Here is an 18,356-nt window from a genome sequence, read left to right as displayed (position 1 = left end):
GATTGGCACATATCTCTCTTACTCTCTCTTGTATGTGCTTTAATATTCATATCCTTGCTTGATTGAGTGATTAGCACTTAAGTTGAAATTGCATATTCATCTCTTGCTAATTAAGCCTCCCATCATTCTAATCAAGTTATAAAATCAACTAAGGAATAAAGTTTACATAATTACTATTAAGCTTAATTAATCAAACTATCTTGATTGATAAAAGTTAAAACTAGGGTAATTATGGTGAAGAGATTTTAAAGAGGATAAGCATTTTAAAGAAATCCAATTCACCCCCCTCTTGGGTTGCCTATTGGAATTTCAATTTCCCTTCCAAGAAATACCAAAAAGCCTTCCCAAAAGCCCAAGCAAATTCTCTTTTTTATTTCATTTTTGACTTGCGTATGTACATGCATATATAGTACAATGAAAAGAATTACAACAGCAGCAATAAAAGAATTACAGAAGTTGTGTGTGTGAGAATCAATTCTATCACAATCTACAAGCAAATCTATAACAACAATGAAGTCGAAATAGCTTACTCAACCATGCGGTGTATTGGTATATAACTTGAAACTTCTGGGTTTTCTTCACTGAGATCCCCCCAACGTACATTGTGTTTAGCAGCAAGATAATGAGCTCCGATCGGCCCTCTGCTACCGTACGGGTACAGCTCCGGTACAGTCTTTTTCTCTTCCAAATCTTTTAACAATGGCGTGAAAAGAGCCCATGCTGCATCGAGTTCATCGCTTCTAATGAACAGTCGGTGCTCTCCTTTTATAGCATCAAGAAGGAGCCTCTCATATGCATCAGGTATTGCGTTTGAATACCTTTGACAACAAAAAATAACAGTTGATTAACATTCATTCATTCTTTCTTTTTTGAATGATTTGAGTAATATTTCTTTCTTCTTTTGTTTTCTAAGGATGAAAGTAAACAGAACTAGAATAAATGTTCTAGAATGCAGACTCTAGTACGTTGTTTTTTTTTTTTTTTTGAACGGTAAAGATTTCATTCAAAGAAGGCAAAGACCGAGGAGGTCTAAACAAGAATGAAAGAAAGAAGAGAAAAAACAAACAAAAAAAATAAGATCACCTTATATAAATAAGAGAAATGATAACAGCACAACCGTGTTTTGTTATTTCCCGGTTCTGTCTTGTCCTTTCTTTTTTCAAGTGGCTTGTGAGAGATTTTTGGGAACTGTAGTAACCTTTTGACAGTTCTTTAAATACTAAAAGACAGAATAGGTTAGTGCAAATATCAAAACCTGGTTGTGCTGATACCATTTCCTGACTTTAATTGTAAGTATAGGTTACCAAGGTTGATCCCATAGCTAAACTGGATAGTGGTTTGTGTATCAACCTAGTCAATTTTTTGCTCCCAGCTTAGCTATTGAAAACATTCATGTAGATGTAAGAGATTTCTTTAATCTAAGCTTAGCATTTAATAAAATGATACACTATTGAAGCATGGTACATATAGTTTATATTAACGAGGATGCTACAAAAAATCCATTCTTTTTTATAGAAATAAGGAGTTCATTCCTTTTTTATAGATCTATTGGTTTCTATTTTTGTCTCTATCTATATCTGGGAATTATAAGGACAAATAAATACTGCCATTTTCAGGCATTAAGTATGCTCTTGTCAAATAAGATTCAAGATAATGCTGAAATAAAGAGGTCAACCTACAAGTAACAAGAAGGGAATGCAAAGCAACATCTCTAACCAACCATATGTTTCTCATAGTTTCTCACCTTGTTGCGTAAAGTAGATTCAGTTTACTGCGGTCTATTCTCATGCCTAGTCCAGGAATCTTGTTATTGATCTTCAGATATATGGCTTCATCAGGTTGTACTCGAATCACAAGCTCATTTGTCGCTTTATCTAAATCCGTTCCAAAATTCGTCTTGAACAAGTTACCCGGTACATGCCTAAACTGAACTCTAATTTCTGCTCTGAATCCTCAATGCAACAACATTTAGTCACTCATTAAGCTCATGGTCACCAAAAGAGTTAAGAAAAATAAGTTGCTGAAATATAAATTGGTTGTATAAGACCAACTCTAACAGCTTAAGCGTTTCGAGTAATTGGTTGTTTTCAAATGGTATTAGAGTTATTGCCTCATGGCAGGTCTTGTGTTCTAAACCCAACAACTCCTTGATATTAAAAATCCACTTGTACGGTCAACCCAACAAGTGGGTCCCAATGTGACACGTCTACGGCCAACCCAAAACAAGAGGGACCACACGTGAGGGTGAGTGTTGAAGTATAAATGGTTAAATCATTCCAACACTAAGGCCCTGTTCTTTTCAGATTGTGACGATGGTGAGGGCCCAACCGATTATTCGCCCAAAATTAAACCTAACAGCTTAAGATTTTGGAGTAATTGATTTTTTCACATAGATAAGGCCCTGTTTGTTTTAGATTATGACAACCGATCGCCAGCCCTAAACCTATTATTGGACTGAAATTTAAATCTAATTTTGAGCCCAATAATAGGTTTGGGGCTCACAATCGGTTGTCATAATCTCAAACGAATAGGGCCTAAATAAATAGAATCATACCGCCTAGTGTGTAGTGCTTTGCCGGCTTTCATTAAGAAGGGCACCCCATCCCATCGTGCATTATCAATGAAAAGAGCAAGCGCGGAAAATGTTGCTGTAAGACTATCCTTTGGTACAGTTGGGTCATCTGTATATGCAGGATAAGATTTCCCACCCTTTATATGGCCCTTATACTGTCCAATTATTACATCATCAAGCTGTAGTGGCCTCATCGATCGCAAAACTTTCACCTGATAACATAACATATTCAATATAAAAATAAATAAAAAATCAACTCATGGAATTTCTATAGTAAGGGTTTGATTTAAAGAACCTTTTCATTCCTAATGTCCTCCGCATCCAAACTGACAGGCGTCTCCATCGCAAATAAGGCCAGCATTTGGAGGAGATGGTTCTGCATAATATCTCGGATAATTCCATAGCTATCGAAATATCTGTAGATGAGAAGAAACCTTGTTGAAGACTTGAAGTATAAATGATTGAATAACACCAACTCTAACAGCTTAAGCTTTTGGAGTAATTGGTTGTTTCACATGGTATTATTCAAAGCTATTGCCTCATGGCAGGTCCTGGGTTCAAAACCCAACAACTCCTTAATATTAAAAACCCATGTGTACGGCCAACCTAAAAGAGGGGCCACATGTGCCACGTGTTCCGCCAACTGAAAAAAGATGGGCCACACGCGAGTGGGAGTGTTGAAGTATAAATGATTAAATAACACCAACGCTAACAGCTTAAAACTTTTTGAGCATGGTTGTTTCAGATGGTAATTCACCAAAACACAACTAAATTATCTGATGAGAGAATTTTTTGAACTAACCCGCCTCGACCCTCTGTCCCAAAATCTTCTAAGAATATCAATTGAACATTCCTGATATACGTCCTGGACCATAGTGGTTCAAAAACAAGGTTGGAGAAGCGAAGCACTGAGAGATTCTCAACAAGTTCCTTGCCCAAGTAATGATCGATCCTACACAAGAATAAAAGGTGAAGCATTTCCTATAATGTATACCAGAGCAAAAGAAAAGAATGAAATGTTTTTTCCTTTTTTACCCCTTTTTTCTGTTTATAAAAGACAGACAAAGGTGGCATGGATTGGGGAAATATGTAATTTCCCAATGTATCACAAAGTATACCTGAAAATTTGGCCCTCAGTTAAATACTGCTGAAGAGATTTTGTCATCTCTCTAGATGACTCTAAATCACGACCAAATGGCTTTTCAACGATGACCCTGGTCCATCCAGTGGCAGATGAAGTGCAACGACTAACACATCTCACCACGTCTACAAATATATTCGGAGGAATTGACAAGAAAAATAACCTATTCGGGAGTCTACCAACCTGAAAGAATCATAGAGATCAAAATGTAGTACGTATGCAATTGTGGCAAAACAAAGGGATTTCAAGAACCACAATGTAGTTAAGAGCCAGTTGCACCAAGCTGACTAGGGAAGTTTGACATAGAGAAAACACAATTAAACAAATACAAATGTGAGAAGCTTAAACATTAAATCTTCTAACAGTAACAGTAAGTCGAAGTATTGTTCTTCCTTGACATTGATGAAGCTATTCTAATATGTGATAATTATACAACATGATTAAGTGATAACCATTCGTATGACCCTTGCAAAATTATGAATATTAATAAAATTGTGGTTCTCATCATTATTTGGCATACGGGTCTAACTGTTTGTGAGAAAACTTTGGGAAGATCCTATTTCTAGAAAATTTGCATACCTAGAAAGTCTATATTTCACCTTCTAGAGGAATACCATGATATTTAAAGGTAAAAGTGAAGGGTTGGGAATTATGATAAATGGAATTGTTTTCGTAAGAGAGCTTCTAAAACTAAAATTTTCTCTGATTCTCCAACAAATTTTCCTATTGCTGACCACTTAGTGTTTGCAGGAATTATGTTCCTATTATAGGGGGCAGATGTTTGAAAGCCTCCACTTGAAGGCCTGTTTGAACTCTTCCAGAGGATAGTTACTAAAGGACTCATTGAGATTACAACAAAGTGTTTAATGCATTTAGCTACCTTATTAGTATTTTGTGCCTGTAAGTATTAGGTCATTTGTGTGGAGATTATAATCTAAAAGCGTAAAGCTTCAAGGGTAAAGGTTCAAGGGAGAAGAAGTGTGAGATTCTAAGGAAAAAGAGAAAAGAACTTCAAGTCACTTGTAAGTTGTTTTGATATATGCCCTCCACTGTATTTTAAGCTAGTGTGTAGATAAGTTATCTACACACTAGCTTAAAATACAGTGGAGGGCATATTGTTTGGGTGATCCAAACCATTCATTTGATTGGGCCTCACATAGATAGGGAGTCCACAAAAAATCAGCTCCATAGGATCATCCCAACCCTATGATTGTGGAGTTAAAATGGACGTGTATAAACTTCACAAATCTGTCCATTTTTTGCCTCCATGGTCCACGGTTCGAAGGGTTACGATGATCCTATGAAGCTGATTTTTTGGGCATACCCTATCTATGTGAGGGCCCATCAAATGAATGCTTTGGATCACCCAAACAATGTGGGCCCCCTCTGTATTTTAAGCTAGTGTGTAGATAACTTATCTACACTTGTGTGTAGAAACCGTTTTCTCATATATAAATCCTTTTATTATTTGTGTTTTTAGTGGAGCTCTACACGGGCCCTTTGGCTGTGTATCTCCCAAGCTTCCTTACCTTGCTTTTATGATCACAACACTGCATCATCAATCCATCCAATTGGGGCCAACACAAAACACAATTATCAACGACATATGTTCATAATGTGTCAAACATGAAAGAAGAAGTGGCATAAGAGATAACGGAAGCCCAGGTTTTCCAAAACAACAGCACAGTTTGGACCTTTACCTCCTTTTCTTTCAGTTTTATGTCTAACTCAGAGAAATTTTCCTCGGAGTTGTATTGACCCGAATGGTAGAAGCATCTCTGCAAGAACTGATCCCTCTTGTCACTGCAATTTCCCCTGTAAACCAGACCAAAAGAAAATAGTAGAAGCATAAATAAGTATAACCAACCCAATCACCTGTTAATGTCATTCAACAACGGAATCCAAATAAGAAAACAATTGTACTGAATTCTGAAGATAGAGATTATCATGTGGACAATGTAGGATGAATTAAATGAATAAAACAAAAAAGTGAGCCTATGTGGCTGCTCTCTCATGCAACAGCCCGTCCAAGAAATGCCTTCTGCGATGGTCCCTAGCAAATCCCTCTTGTCAAACAATTCCTTTATGAGCATTGGGTTTTGCTCACCTAGTTTTAACTCAGACTTTGGAAAACTTAAAAGAGAGTTTATGGGTTTTAAAGAAACCTTCTCTCTCTCTCTCTCTAAACTGCTTGTGAGCTAGAGCTCATATAAGCTTATATGAGCTAGAGCTCACAAACATAGGGGGCCACATCGTTTGGATGATCCAAAGCATTCATAGGCCCTCATATAGATAGGGTGTGCCCAAAAAATCAGCTTCATAGGATCATCCTAATCCTTCCATCTGTGGAGGTTAAAAATGGGCAGATTTATGGAGATTTATACCCGCCAAAATATATTTGCAAACTCTAAGTGACTATGCTCAAGGCTCTATGCAATGCCATGAATCCTTAATTTCTCTTTTGAATTTAGAAAGGTTCGTGGACCTGAGGAATCAAAGGACCAAAGAAGGAGGTGCACACAATCTATGTGGTGATTCCTCCACCAAGGGTCCTCAAATTGAATTGATTCAGTGGTCCTCATAGTTGGTAGTCTACTCCCTGCGGACGCATAGACCTTTGTGTATTCCTTTGGGTTGCATGCTAGCTAACACACCGCTATATAAAGTCCCAGTGTCATAGTGCAAAGATGCAAAAAAGTCATTTGGGATCAAACAGTTCTAATAGCCTTAATAGTGCTTTGTAAGAGAAGAATTAGACAAGTGGATAACTAAGTAGGGTTTCACGACAGAGACCAAGACTAGTGTTTTAAACACTTTTCTTATTTGATTTAGCACAATCATTGTTTACAGTGTCGAAGCTAACCAATTGAATCAAAATTCTCAATGTTTATAGTGCCTAATTGACTGCATAGATTAATTGTCAATTGACTTCCACTCAAAGGTGTTTGTCTTTTATTGAATATAATTTTAATCATTTACAGATTCGATTAAATCATAGTTCATTTGATCAAGACTTATCCTCATAAGTGCCAAACGACGACCTTAGCCCCCAATCGACTTCCTAAATTTAAATTTGTCAATATCAGATTGCTCAATAGTGATTTAGGTTTATCTAATTAGTGAGATATAGAAATATCTCTTCCAATTTCTAAAACACTTGTGAGCTTTCAGTGGGAAGTAGTTTTAACTTGTAAGGCATTCAGATAAAGGGGGGCCCAACGCAATAATCCTGATTGGTAGTGCAAACCACATCAAGGGTACAGATTGGGTCAGGCTGAGTTGAATCCAAGAGATAGTGTTGCCTAAATTCCCTGCACAATTGGGAAGCTTCATTCATCTTCAAGAAGCGGCTTTGGTAGAGCACCTCTATGATAAGATTCAAGGTTAAGAGCTAGTCATTGTGAAATTTTGTTTTTGCCAAGGTTGCAAGATAAAGCAACAAGAAAGGGGCTTTCTTAAGGTAGGAAGAAGAGGGTTCTTGGTGTGGTTTCACAAGGCTGTAGGCAGGTGAGTGCTAGTCTCATCAGAGTATCTTTCATTTTTTTTATAGTGGGTTTTTTCTTGCCAGATTGTCCATAGATGAAGACCTATTATCGGTGAACCTGAATATCTCTTGTATAGGAATTGTGTGGCTTTTGTTCTTTTGCTCCATATTTCTCTTTACTTCTGGCACATAATTCATTGGATTTATTCCATGGGTTTGCGGCATAGTTTTAAAATTCCCCGAGTCAACTCCCTTTTTAACTTAGCCGCATTCCGTGTTTTGTCCTACAAAGTCAATAAAAGCTCCTTCGACCCTCCCGAGTTATGGCATCATCAACCGACTACTGAGGCGCGTCAACCGAGTAGTCGACCGTATTGTGCCGAGTCGACTAGGATTTTTTTAGGCCGCATTTGTACCTGCATCCGCATTTTGAAACACTGGTTTCCATAGTCAATTACTTGAGATCAGAGTGTTTGATTTACAACAATTGGATTACAAGATACATGTATTCTCCCAACAAACAACATGAGGTAGAATTCCAACAGTAGAAAGAAAATCCATAGCCATTTCACGTGCATAAACATAAAAAGAAAAGAATAGAGAAATAAACACAACATTAAAATCTGTAAAGATCCTGTGAAATAAGAAAATGATAGTGGGGAATTATTTTAAGAAGAATACCACTTGTCAATTCTGCAAGTAAGGGTCTTGCTAATCATATTCCTCAGCTCTTCATCAGTCAATTTACTACGGGCGTATCCATAAATTGTAAAATGCTGTGTAAACAGAAAAAAATATAAATCAAACACAAGGGTGAAAGCCAAATCCATGCAGTTCATATACCATCAGACTAAAATATCAACAAAAAAGCAAAAATAATAAGGAAACAAACCTTGGGCAGATGATCTTCATAGAAAAGTACAAAAAGTGCAGGAAAGATCTTCCTCTTGGCAAGGTCCCCAGAGGCTCCAACAACAGTGATACTGATAGTAGGTTCAGTTTTATCTGATTGAGAGCAGGAAGTTCTCCCGTCATTTCAGACACACCAATAGCAGAGCAATCAAACAAGAAAAAGCCCATTTGGAAAGAAGACAAGAGTGCAGTATTCAACCTAAGAATAAAACCCAGCAAAGCATAGCAATCAAGACAGAAAAGCCAACCCATTTGGGAAAGAAGAAAGCAGAAACAATCAAGCAAGGAAAAAGAAACAATGCAATTAGCCAGGCTCTCTGTTCACTTGTTTTCCCGGGAAAGGAAAAGAAAATGTTTCTCGAGAATCTGACGTGGCATTAGGAAAAGAAATCCAGGGAAGCTGTGCAGGAAAAGGTTTCCCTTGACTGTTTCTGGTCTGTTCACTTGCGCAGGAAAAGGTTTCCAGGGAAATTGCTTGCCCTTCTTTTTGCACTAGTTTCCTAGGGAAACGAAATCCGTGTGTTTTTTGTCGGAAATGAAATCCTTAAAGGGTGGAAAATTGGCTTTTCCATGTCATTTTTTGACTTATTGCAGAAATTCCATATGTGTAATTCTATTTTCACTGGAAAGCAAGTGAACACCAGAATCCTGTCTTGTCAAGTAAAAAAGAGGCTGCTTTCTAGGGATTTGCTTTCCAGGGAATGCAAGTGAACAGAAGGAGAACGGAGCACTACAAAATAAGGATAAGGCTATTCGGCCATATACGACCCGTTATATGTCCTTAGACTTCAGGGGTCATATTGGTATCTAGGCCGTGCTATGGCGTTGGTCTAACCAACAGTGGTTTAGGTCTTGGGCTCACTTTCAGGTAGTACCGGGTCATACGATAACCCACGAGGTCAATATGGATGCCCAATAAAGAATCCCCCCGTCTTATATAGAGAAAAGTCCTTCACAGTTTCAGTCTCAGTGAGGACCCTTTAAATATGTCTAGCAAGATGATTTTGATAAAGTGTTTATCAAAAGGTTTTCGAAAATGATGCGTTGTTTTTCAAAGGATTTTGTAAATTCATTTGCGAGCCCAGGCTGCTAGATTGAAAGGTATACCTTCGGGTGGCCCAGGGGGTAGTAAGTGTCCACCCCGCGTAGGAACTAGCTTGGTAAATGAGGAAAGGAGGGAGGATTGGGGTATTTGGATGATCTGACGGTCATCTTCAGGGTAACGGCCTGATAGGGGCCATTTACCTAAGTGTGATTGTAGTAGGACTACAGAGCATGGCTGCAATTGGGGTTTAGGAGTCCTGCAGGGTAGGCCATTGGATCCCTGAATTGATCCCACTCATTACTCGCTTAACCCTTGAGGGTTCTTGGAGAGTCTAGGTCTTGGATTTTATGGATTGTGCGGACGGATCAGATCAACTGTATTGGATACAGGGAGGATTTACACCATAGTTTTAAAACTCTCACACGGCATCGTGGACTCCTCTGAAAAAACTCCCTTTTCCCTTGGCCGCATTTCATATTTTGCCACCGTATTCTGCATTTTGCCCTACAGAGTCAATAAAAATTCCTTTGTGGAGAGATCCATCACTAAGGTCTCTAGTGTCAACTCCTTTTCCAGCATCCAAAACAAAGTTTCTGAAATATGACCGTTCTATTTTCAAAATTTTCGCCTCTCTCTAACCAGTCTTATATCTCCAACCCGACCTGGGATCACCCTTAAACTTTTTGAAGTAATTCCCCTGTTAGTAAAGATCGTCATTATATGATAGCCAGAAAAGTCTCCAATTGTAGCCAGTAATTAGTTTTCATGGCGTCTGTCTAGAAACCACAAGTTCTATATAAAAATATGGTTTTTATCATTTTTCTTCCATTTCCTTTGGTTTTGAAGGCCTACAATCTTACTATTTGAAACCAAGTGTTATTCCAAATCCTTATGTTTGGATCCCTTTGGATCTTTGGACTTCAAAAACAAAGAAACAGTACATGTTAATGGAGGGAAATGACATACCCGCAACTATGGTGTTCATCTTCTTTTCCTAGCCTTTTCCAAGGCTTGTATTCGTGTTCTTGAGCCTTGAAACTCTCCCAAGAACTGCACTAAGGCCTTCTATTTTCTCTTACAACCTTAGCAAGATTCTAAGTTAGGATTAGCAAGAATCTTATGAACTCAGAGCTATATAACAACTTGCCAATGGTCTAATGGTATAATGAACTTGGCACAGGTTTGCTATTCTTAGAGATTTTGTCCCCATGAAAGGCCACCGAAAAGGAAACATTCCAACAGGAGGCTCTTTTGATACCTTGGGTTGCCTCGCATTCAAGTAAAAAAAAAGTAGTAGAATGTTTCATTTGTTTACAAAAGAGTAGCATACAAGGATTGTGAAAAACAAATAAAAACAACTAGCCCACACAAAAACAGATTGATTAGATGGTTAGGATTGTCCAGTCACATTATAATTTTGAGGGATGGCAATCGAAGCCAGGACCCACCGAGGGACAGATCGTGATAGGCACCACCATAATATGATAGGGTATGTTTCTATGTATTTGGAATAATTAGTAGTAGAAACGTGAGAAGCAAGTAAGAATCAATCTCAATGGCTGCTTCAAAGCATTCACTCCATTTGATTCTTCTATAAAGTGTTACCATTTTTCATAAAAGATCACTAACATCAGAATTACTTCCATTAAAAGTAGTGGTGTGCAACTCGGGATGGGTTGGATTGGATTGAGTCCAACCCTAACACAACCCGAGTTAGCATTACCTCTGTTGCTGCTCAAATCCGGCTCTCTTGTACTCCAAAGGCTCCCGCCCTCGGTCTCGTCAAAGCGTAGTTGGATGAAAGGAAGTCGGCTAAACCCCGTGCCCTGCTCTCACAGGCAAAAGGTTAAGGGCGCCCGTAGCTGGAACTCCTGGAAGTCCTTCGACACTCAAGTCAGATGGAGGCAACAGAATGAGAACCGAACAGAATGGACGAGAGAGTTCTCAAAGTGTGATTCACTCTCCTCCAGCTGGTTAAAGGATATGGGTCCCTGCTCCTAGAGTTTAATAGGGTGTCAGCAGGGATGGAGCCATGAATTCTCTCTTAGGGGGCAGAGAATGGTTGTTAAGTAAAAAATTAAGGTCCACCAAAACCCATTCATAGGCCGGGGCCCACCATTTTAAACATTATGCTTTGATGAGGTGGGACCAACCATTTTGCATCACATGCATAGCATGTTGGGGCCCACCATTTGACAAGGCATAACATGTTGTGGGACCACCATTTTACACTTCATGTTTTGATAGTTTGGGCCCACCATCTCCCCCTAACCCGTGCATAAAGTAGAGCCCACAATTTAGACCTCATATTTTGATATACAGAGGCCCATTATTTGCACCTCAATTTTTGAGGGGTGGGCCCCACTATTTTACCCCATCTATAGCATGCTCAGAAAGCCAGTGATATAAGAAATTTCAAGCACAACGAAAGGATCGCTTTATGGTTTGAAAATCCCAATAATTCCTTGGACTTTGTGTTGTGTGTGCATGAAGTCTTGTATTTTTCAAAAAGTACTATGGGCCCACTTCTTAAGATGATCCTAATCGTTCATTTGTCAGGCCACAACGCTAATAGGATGCACCTGTAATTCATCTCCATAGGATGATCCTAAGTCGTCCTCGACCTATAGAGGTTTAGATAACGGGCTATCCCTTATGAATCAAATGGCTAGGATCATCCTACCCTTGAAGATCGGAGGGTTGAGATCATCCTATGGACATGAATTACGGCGTACAGCCTACTAACATTGTGGCCTGACAAATGAACAATTTGGACCATCATATGAGTGGGTTTAGTACCTTTTTAAAAATATTGGACTTGAGGTGTGGACAAGATATAAAGTTTCCCAATCCCCTTACTCAGTTACTTTTCATTTTGCCCCTTAAATTTTTTAAGTCTCCCAATTCCCTTGCTCAGTTACTTTTCATCTTGCTCCTTAAACTCTTACGGGTCATTCATTTTACAAGCTCCTCCAGATTCATTTGCCCAAATAGAAATGCAAACTTCATACAGAGAGAGAGAGAGAGAGAGAGAGAGAGAGAGAGAGAGAGAGAGAGAGAGAGAGAGAGAGAGAGAGAGAGAGAGAGAGAGAGAGAGGAAACATGCGGAAAAACTCTATGATATGGATACAACAAAAAAAGGTGATGATTTTTTTTATTTTTTTATTTTTACTTTAACCTAGAAAATGAGGGCAACTAAAATTCTAGATGAAAGATGGAATTTCAGTTACCCGGGACAAAAGATGAAAACTATAAGCTAATTTTTTTTAAATCCTAAAAAAGAAACAGAAAATCCTAAAACTCTATATCTTATAAGAAATGGCCAAAATACCCCTATATCAGAGAAATGATCAAATACACATCATCAAAACTGACCAAAATAGTCATATTTCATAGAAAAGGACCAAAATGCCCTTATCTCATGAAAAATTAACTAAAATAACCCTATTTTTATAGAAAGAGACAAAAAAACCCTACACAAAGTTTATGTATTCATAGTAGGGATTTGCTAAGCTCCATTGCAAAAGGCTTTTCGCCGATGGTCTATCGCATGTGAAACCAGCCACCTCGTGAATGGAGACAAAAACTTTTGTCACCATTAAAGAGGTAGCTGGTTTGATTCGCAACAAACCAGCCACGAAAAGCCTTTTGCGATGGACGCTAAAGTGGGGAGTTTTTAAAAAAAATCCAAAAAAAAAGAAGAAGCCTAGAACAGCCGCATTTCATAGGAAATAAAAAAAAAAAACACTCATCTCATAAGAAAACTACCAAGTAGAAATGATCTTATAAGAAATGGCCAAAATACCCCTACCTCATAGAAATGATCAAATACAACATCAAAACTGACCAAAATAGTCATATTTCATAGAAAATGACCAAAATACCCTTATCTCATGAAAAAATAACTAAAATAATCCTATTTTATAGAAAAAGACCAAAAAACCCTACACAAAGTTTATGTTTTCATAGTTTGAGAAAAATATAAAAAAAGTGAGTTTCTAAAAAATTCAAAAAAATAAAAAAATCCTAGAACACTCTCATTTCACATCAAACAAAAAAAATACTCATCTCATAAAAAAATTACCAAAGTACCGCTATGTCATAGAAAATGACCAAAATACCCTTATCATGAAAAATGACCGAAATTCCCCTTCCTCATTAAAAATAACCAAAATACTTTATCTCAAAAAATGATCAAAATAGCCATATCTTACAAAAATGATTGCATTACCAATATACCCATATATTAAATAAAATAACCAAAGAGAAAAGTGTTCATGCGCAGCTGCTCAGATAGCTTATCTGAGCAGCTGCTTCAAAAACTCATGTGGGCCCACATTTTGGGGGTGATCCAAAGCATTCATTTGGAAGGCCCTTGCATGGAGAGGGTGTGTACAAAAAATGAGCCCTTTAGGATCATCCTAACCCTGCCATTTGTGGAGGGAAAAAATGGTCAGAAACAGTGTATGTCCATTTTCCCCTCCACCTTTGATTGGGTTAGGATGATCCTATAGGGCTGATTTTTGGTACACACCCTATCCATGGAAGGGCCTTTCAAATGAATGCTTTGGATTACCCAAAAAATGCGGGTCACATGAGTTTTTGAAGCAGCTGCTCAGATAAGCTATCTTAGCAGCTGCGCAGGAACACTATTCTCATAACCACAATACCCTCATCTTTTTCAACCATAACTCCTAGGCATTAGGGATATTTTGATATCTTTTTTATGAGATAGGAGTACAAAATAACCAAAATACCCTCATCTTTTTCACCCAAACCTCCTTGGGATTATGGTTATTTTGATAATTTTACAGGACAGGGGTACTTTGGTATTTTCCTCTAAGTAGAGTTATTTTTGGTCATTTTCTTGATAAGGGTATTTTGGCCATTTTTCATGAGATAAGGGCATTTTGGCCATTTTCTTTGATATAGGGGCATTTTGGTAATTTTAATGAGATAAAGCTCTTGCAACAGCGCCCTTCACTCTATCATTCCTCCAAATAACTTATTCCTTTTATTAGTACTATATGGAACAAACAAAGACAAAAATATCACCACTACCGTATTTTGATGAAAACACTCCTCACTATATTAAAAGGAAAAAATTGAAAAATTGTTAAAGAGGGTTCTAACCCCCTTTTGAGAGTTTGATTAACCCCCTTTTGGAGACTTGATGACCCCTATTTCGTCCCTCTCTAACAATTTTTCAAAAGTGTGTCCTCCGTTGGCAATTCTCGTATTTTGATGTCTCCCATCGGCAATTTTTCCTTATTAAAAAAATAAAAAGCAGTTTCATATGCATCAGTTTTGAGCTTCTCTACCTCAACTCCTCACTTTTATTATTGTTCTTCCTCTTCTTCAACCTTGCAAAAATGGCTTTGAGATATCTTTTCAATTCAATGCAGGCCCATATTTTCAAGCTTCTCAAGGAAGGGAAACGAATATGTACCCAAATTGTAGGGTACCCAGATGAAGGAAATGGAAAAGGGGACAGTGAAAGCTCGAAGGACCCAGATGAGGGATTGTCACAAAGGGAGAAGTACAAGTGTAACTGCATAGCAGGATTCCAAATGCCTCTCCATTACCCACGTTACAAGAAGGAAGACTATGAGCAGATGGAGGAATGGAAGGTGGACATGGTCCTTGGAGAATATGGGCTCTTTCTTAAGGGCACTCTTCATCAGAAGAGGGAGTATGCAATTGGGACCTTCTTATGGCCTGATCAACATTAGGCAAAGCGGTTTACACTGCGAAACCATACGTGGGGGTGATTTCATGATCGAGCCCGCATGTTTTTCGGCTGATCGGAACATATTGGACCGCTTAGATTTGATGTTTTCAGTATATTGCAGTGAGAGAATAAAGTTTACAATGTTAGCAATAATATTTGCATGTATTGAATTTTCCATACTCTAATGGTTTTCTATTTTATATGTACCAAATAATCTCATGGTTTTCTTCAGCTAATAAGATGAAAATCATCAGAAAAGTATCGATTACAGAAATTTAATGGCCTCTACATGTTCTGAAAACTATTAATACAGGGTTCGATGGAAACACAGAAAAAGACAACTCGGATTGAAGAAACAATAGTACTAACACTGGACGAGTTGACTTGAAACTAGACCTACCCGACTCAAACTGGCTGAAATTTAAACAAACCCGTCAACAACTCGGGTTGGTCGAGTTAATTAGAAGTTTTGTCCTGTCAACAACCCTAGAAATTAGATAGAAAAAACCATAGTACTAAAACTAGACGAGTTGACTCGAAACTCATCCTACTTGACTCGAACTGGCTAAAATTTAGGCAAACCCAATAACAACTCGGGTTGATTGAGTTATTTAAAAGTGTTACTTGATCGATTCTAGCTAACTTGATCGAGTTACACGAGTTTTTAAAGGGACACGAGAAGTCATTTTTATCATCTACAGAAAGAGTTGGATCTGGATCCATTGGCGTTTCAGTCACAGCAAAGTCACCGGGTACACTCAAAGCTCATTCAAGTTGACTCGACTTGCTAGTAAAATGAGTGAACTCACCAACAACTCGACAAGCTTTCGGGTTTATGTATTTCAGTTTATGTTCCTAAGGCCCTTATGAGATGATTATGAATTGTTTAGATTAGGTGACTGAACCTTTCGGTGAATTTGGGGGAAATATAATAATTCAACGTAGAGGTACGTAATAACGTACTATTTTAATTGGGTGAACAGTTAACCCATTCTTTTCGATTACATATGTTACTGATTGGTAGACCTATGTACCTTCATTTTGTGCAGTAGAATAGCCGCCACAAGCTCCAAAACTACGACCTCTTACTTGGCATAAAAAGAAACAAACTCAGTATTTTGTGTTGAGTGCAGTGCCTAAGAATGGCATTGGTGTGTAGTATTTGCATTGCTTATGATGGTTGGAGGAACCACCAATCAATGGACCATACATAGAAAGGATCCCTTTGGTGGATCAAATAAGAGGATAAGAATATAGAAAGATATGAGAATGGAATGAGATATACAACAAGTAAAATGTGAATGAGGAAGATGCGATGCGTATTTGAAAAGTTTTAAGCCCTGTTTGTTTTGGATTTTGAGATCAGATCGTGACTCCCAACTGATTATTGGACTCAAAATTTTAGGTCCTTGTCTTCTATTATTTAAACAGCTATCAAAGATCATGACAGTTTCGAAAAAGCTCTCGGATGCCCATTAAAAAGAAAAGCCATGCTGAGTTTGTGCAATTTTTAAATAATGGTAGTGCAAATAGCATAACCATGTTTTGTACATATACGAGGAACTCACTTTGTCCTATATACCCAATCAGCTGTTACAATTCCCAAAAAGTTAGTCACCATCATTTGATAGCTAATCAAAGCACATAAGACAAGTTGAGTTCGTGCTCATATCTTATCAAAACGTGGTTGTGTCTATATCAATTGTCTACACACACTCTTACACTTCTCCTTTTTTCTTTCTTAGTGGATGGAACGGGTGGTGGAAATGGGAGAATAAGAATCGCTCTGGGGTCGCTCTCCTTGACAAGGAGAGGAAATGGAAAGGAAAACTTGTGAGATGGATTTTAAGTTGCGAGAAAACCGTAGGGAAAATAAACACAAAATATAAAGGGAAACATTATCAGCACAACCATATTTTGATATTTGCACAAACCCACCTGTCTTTTCTTCTTTAATTGGCTCATGAGAGTTTTTTGGGAAATGTATTGAACTTTTTGACAGCAAAATATGAAAATATGGTTGTGCCGATATCATTTCCCAATATAAATGATAATTTTAGTTGCACAGAAAATGAAGAGAAAGTTTACTAATTTCACCTAACCATCATGTGGTTGTTTAGTTATCTAATATGGGGCTAAGATAAAAATAGAAACCCCAATATTCAGAAAATAAGTGGGCCTACTGTTTATTTTACAATCAATATTGAAGTAGTAGTAATCAAAAGTCCATACAACTGAAATATCAAAAGTCCATAGCAGTCAAATTAAAAATAACGAAGATGACTCACTGCTAGTCTCCCAACAGAGATGGTGGAATTGAATAGAGTGGGGTCATTGGAGTCTGATCATTGATGAATTTATAGGTAATGTGATTATGTGAGGCGACTTTGAAGTACCACAACCATCTCAGATTATCGAGAATGGAGGTGTTATGAAGACATCTTGCATGCTAAGCAAGTGAAGACAATGGTACTCTGACAACAAAAGACGACTCACAGATGTATGGGGAGTAAAGTAGTGGCTTTCATAGAGAGCTCTCGCAAGGTATTGCTCATAGTATTCTTAAAAGAAGACTTGAAAAGTTGCTTCACCAGTTTTACATAAGGCTACAACTTTGATAATAAACTCTGTCCTCTTCGTAGGGCGATGAACCATAATAACAAAACCTAATGGATTTCCCTATTCTCTTAGGAAACGTTTGGATACCTCGTGTCTTTGTATTTGGATTTGGATTTGATTTTTGGATACAAAATACATTAATCATCCTCATGCTCATGCTGTACGAGGGAAGGAGGGAGGGAGGGAGGGACGTCTTGTTGTTGCTGCAGCAAGGTCGAGGAGAAGCGAGGGTGCAGGTAATTGCCACAAATATGGATTTCTAAATAATGTCTCGCAGAAGATATTTGAAAATCAGATTTTCTTTCACTGTTGGACCTAATGCCATAGAATAGGAAGAATTTCGGTGGATAGCAAATTTGGGTGGAATAAATTGTATATATTAACGAGGAATACTAAAGGGGCCCGCAATTGGATCCACGCTCACCATAGTGCATTAATACTAGCACAAGTACAGAAATAACAAATGCACACTGGTGACATGGATCCCCTGGGCGCCTTTGCAGCAGATTTTTGCAAGGACGCCCTTCAGTTTAGCATTCCTCTAGATTAACTGGGGGTTCTTCTTTTTTTTTGAAATGGCAAATTTTATAAAAGAAACAAAAGGGACACCCGAAATGGAATACCCAAAGATACAGAACAAAAAATAAAAAACAAAAACTAATTACAAAATAACTGGGGGTTCTTATTCTTTTGTCAACTGAAAAATGAGAAATTATGAGGTGGCCCCGGAAACACATCTGTTGGAGAAAAAAAAGAGTACAATGGATGATCTTCCCCACTGGATGATCTTAACTCTGATATATTTGGTGTAAAATGGACAGCAGGTATAGAAATGACCACAAATCGAAGGGT

At 37.9% G+C, this 18,356-nt stretch overlaps 1 protein-coding gene across 2 annotated transcripts; it reads right to left on the bottom strand.

Annotated features, from left to right (window-relative positions):
- Positions 1-338: 338 nt before the first annotated feature.
- LOC143846626 (glucose-6-phosphate 1-dehydrogenase, chloroplastic-like) lies at positions 339-10,411 on the bottom strand. 2 transcript variants are annotated; one of them, XM_077355116.1, is made up of 10 exons: positions 10,121-10,411; positions 8,090-8,202; positions 7,879-7,973; positions 5,414-5,528; positions 3,691-3,896; positions 3,375-3,524; positions 2,868-2,988; positions 2,555-2,784; positions 1,745-1,945; positions 339-818 (listed from the first exon to the last, which is right to left on the bottom strand). In XM_077355116.1, the coding sequence occupies exons 1-10, from the start codon at positions 10,137-10,139 to the stop codon at positions 527-529; spliced, it is 1,542 nt and encodes a 513-aa protein (XP_077211231.1). In that variant the 5' UTR covers positions 10,140-10,411; the 3' UTR covers positions 339-526. The 2 variants fall into 2 exon arrangements, with proteins under 2 accessions (XP_077211231.1, XP_077211229.1); XM_077355114.1 differs by lacking the exon at positions 10,121-10,411 and adding an exon at positions 8,309-8,348.
- Positions 10,412-18,356: the final 7,945 nt, after the last annotated feature.

The sequence above is a fragment of the Tasmannia lanceolata genome, unplaced genomic scaffold, assembly GCF_043159265.1.
Source record: "Tasmannia lanceolata isolate RefF3 unplaced genomic scaffold, GAP_Taslan_0.1 ptg000015l, whole genome shotgun sequence".
Classification (NCBI taxonomy): Eukaryota; Viridiplantae; Streptophyta; class Magnoliopsida; order Canellales; family Winteraceae; genus Tasmannia; species Tasmannia lanceolata.
Note: the sequence above shows the minus strand (reverse complement) of the source record. Positions and strands in the feature narration are given on the sequence as shown.

Excerpts from the sequence above, each read along its gene's own strand:
- LOC143846626 (XM_077355114.1), bottom strand. The coding sequence starts at position 8,333 with ATGCTTTGCTGGGTTTTATTCTTAG. Across the intron at positions 3,525-3,690 it reads ACTGAGGGCCAAATTTTCAG|GATCGATCATTACTTGGGCA; the intron begins GTATACTTTGTG and ends ATTCTTGTGTAG. Across the intron at positions 1,946-2,554 it reads AAAGCACTACACACTAGGCG|AGCAGAAATTAGAGTTCAGT; the intron begins GTATGATTCTAT and ends TTGAGGATTCAG.